Source organism: Chiloscyllium plagiosum, unplaced genomic scaffold (genome assembly GCF_037043375.1).
Source record: "Chiloscyllium plagiosum isolate Xiang-an unplaced genomic scaffold, Cpla_swu_hap1 HiC_scaffold_47, whole genome shotgun sequence".
In the NCBI taxonomy this organism is placed as follows: Eukaryota; Metazoa; Chordata; class Chondrichthyes; order Orectolobiformes; family Hemiscylliidae; genus Chiloscyllium; species Chiloscyllium plagiosum.
Genome location: NW_028270185.1, coordinates 10679503 through 10681969, shown reverse-complemented (window position 1 = coordinate 10681969; position 2467 = coordinate 10679503). Strand labels below are relative to the sequence as shown.

At 56.7% G+C, this 2467-nt stretch overlaps 1 protein-coding gene across 1 annotated transcript; it reads left to right on the top strand.

The window, feature by feature from the left end:
* The first annotated feature begins 517 nt into the window (after positions 1–517).
* On the top strand, positions 518–2245 carry LOC122542942 (prolactin-releasing peptide receptor). Its single transcript, XM_043681085.2, has one exon. The coding sequence runs from the start codon at positions 528–530 to the stop codon at positions 1626–1628; it is 1101 nt and encodes a 366-aa protein (XP_043537020.1). The 5' UTR covers positions 518–527; the 3' UTR covers positions 1629–2245.
* Positions 2246–2467: the final 222 nt, after the last annotated feature.

Here is a 2467-nt window from a genome sequence, read left to right as displayed (position 1 = left end):
CCATGTGATCCTGCTGTGCATAATTGAGCCACCACGCCCCCTGTATGTCACACGGGCAAATGACATACCTTGGGTCAATAAATGACTTCTGCCATCACAGAAGGTGCTGGAATAAAGTCCCCATCTTTCTGTCTGGTGCGGTGTGCTCCTCACCCCTACAGCCTACCTCAGGGAGGGGATGACATGGAGATGTCGGTGTTGGACTGGGGTGGACAAAGTTAAAAATCACACAACACCAGGTTATAGTCCGACAGGTTTAATTGGAAGCACCAGCTTTCAGAGCGACGCTCCTTCATCAGGTGGTTGTGGGACAGGGTCATAAGGCACAGAATTTATAGCAAACGATCCCAGTGTCATGTAGCTGAGAGGATACATTGAACAAATCTAGTCTGCTGTTTGAGAACGGATTACAGAGGAGTTCAGGCAGGAGGCCACTCTCTCCTGTAATCAGATCCGTCCTGTTCCTGAAGGGGCTGTTGTGTTTTGTTTTGTAAGGTCAACGTTGAGGAGCCAATGAGGAGACGGCCATGGAGAACCAGACGGTGGACAACAGCAGCTTCTTCAACAGCAGCGTGAGAGTGACCTTCCCTGGTACCGCGCTCCTCCAGCAGTACAAGTGCCTCTTCATCCTGCTATACTGCGCCCTGGTGGCCGTGGCGTGCGTTGGCAACGCCTTCCTGATCGGCAGCATCATGGTGGACCGTAAACTCCACACCGTCACCAACTTCTTCATCGGGAACCTGGCGTCGGCGGACCTCCTGATGTGCCTGGCCTGCGTGCCGCCCACGCTGTCGTACGCCTTTGAGCCACGCGGTTGGCTCTTTGGCCGCTTCCTGTGCCACCTGGTCTCCCTGCTGCAGTCCGCCCTGGTCTACGTCTCGGTGTTGTCCCTGACGGCCATCGCGGTGGACCGCTACGTGGTGGTGGCGCACCCCGTGCGGCAGAGGGCGGGCCGCGGCCGCTGCGGCCTGGTGGTGGCGTCCATCTGGGCCCTGGCCCTGGCCCTGGCCAGCCCGGCCTCCGCCCGGGTGGCCTACGTGGAGCTGGAGGCCGCCGGCCATGACGTGAACGTGTGCGAGGAGTTCTGGCGTGGCCGGGAGACCGAGCGCGCGGCCTACTCCTGCGTGGTGATGCTGGCCTCCTACATGGTGCCACTGTCCGCGGTCAGCGTCTCCTACTGTGCCATCAGTGCCCACCTGCGCAGGCGCCACCTGCCCGGGGTGGTGGAGCAGAACCGCCTGCGGTGGAACGAGAAGAAGAGGAAGACGTTCTCCCTGCTGGTGGTCTCCGTGGTAACCTTCGCCATGTGCTGGATGCCCCTCCAGATCCTCAACCTCCTGCAGGACCTGGACGTTGACTTCGCCATCTTGGACACCCGCTACCTCAACGTGGCGCAGGTCTCCTGCCATTGGCTGGCCATGAGCTCCGCCTGCTACAACCCCTTCATCTACGCCTCACTGCACCGTAAGCTCCGCCTGCGGCTGGGGGCCTACCTTCGGCGCTGGAGGCAACCAGGGGGTTTCTTGGCTGGACGCCTCTCGCCCTTCCACACCAGCATCAGCCTGGTGTCCGAGCTCCCCAAGGCCGGAGCCCCAGCTGGCAGTGGCAACACCTCTGACCCGGTCTGAGCGCCGGCAGCCATTATCGCCAGCTCGCCTGCCCATTCTCATCCCCAAAATGGTACCATTGGCTTCCCCCGCACCGCAATGCAATCCCCCTTCTTTCCTTCTGTGGAGTCTCCATGAAATACGATGACCAGCATGGAAAGGATGGGCCAAAGGACCTTTTTGCGCAATGTGGGAAATCTTCATGTGAGTCTAGACTATGGAATATGGGACTGGAGCCTTTGATGAATAGAATGGATGGGATGGGCCCAATGTCCTCTTGGCGCCCTGTGGAAAAACTCTAGAGTCTGGACCGTTGGAACATGGTGGGCGTGAGGAAATAGATATGACGGAACCAAAAACTGTAACGTCCCAGCAGAGAGGGATTCAAATTTTTAAAAATTGTCAAAAATGTTTTCCTGGAATATAACGTCAAATTAATTTTCTTCCATTGTTCTGTTATGAGAGGTGAATGGACGGTCAGCGTTTTGTTGTCCCTAGTTGCCTCCTTGAGAAGGTGGGGGTGAGTTGCCTTCTTGAACCGCTGCAGTGGGTAGACCCACAATGCCCTGAGGGAGGGAATTCTGGGATTTTGACCCAGTAGCAGTGAAGGAAATACATTTCCAAGTCAGGATGGGGAGTGGCTTGAAGGGGAACTTGCAGGGGATGGTGTCCCCATGTATCTGCTGTCATTGTCCTTCTAGATGGAAGAGACTGTGGGTTTGAACAGTGCTGCCTGAGGAAGCTGAGTGAGTTGCAGATGGTACACACTGCTGCTACTGAGCGTCAGTGTTGGGGGGAGGGAGTGGGTGTGGGAAGGGGTGGATGGAGTGCTAATCAAGCAGGCAATGTTATTTTTAATT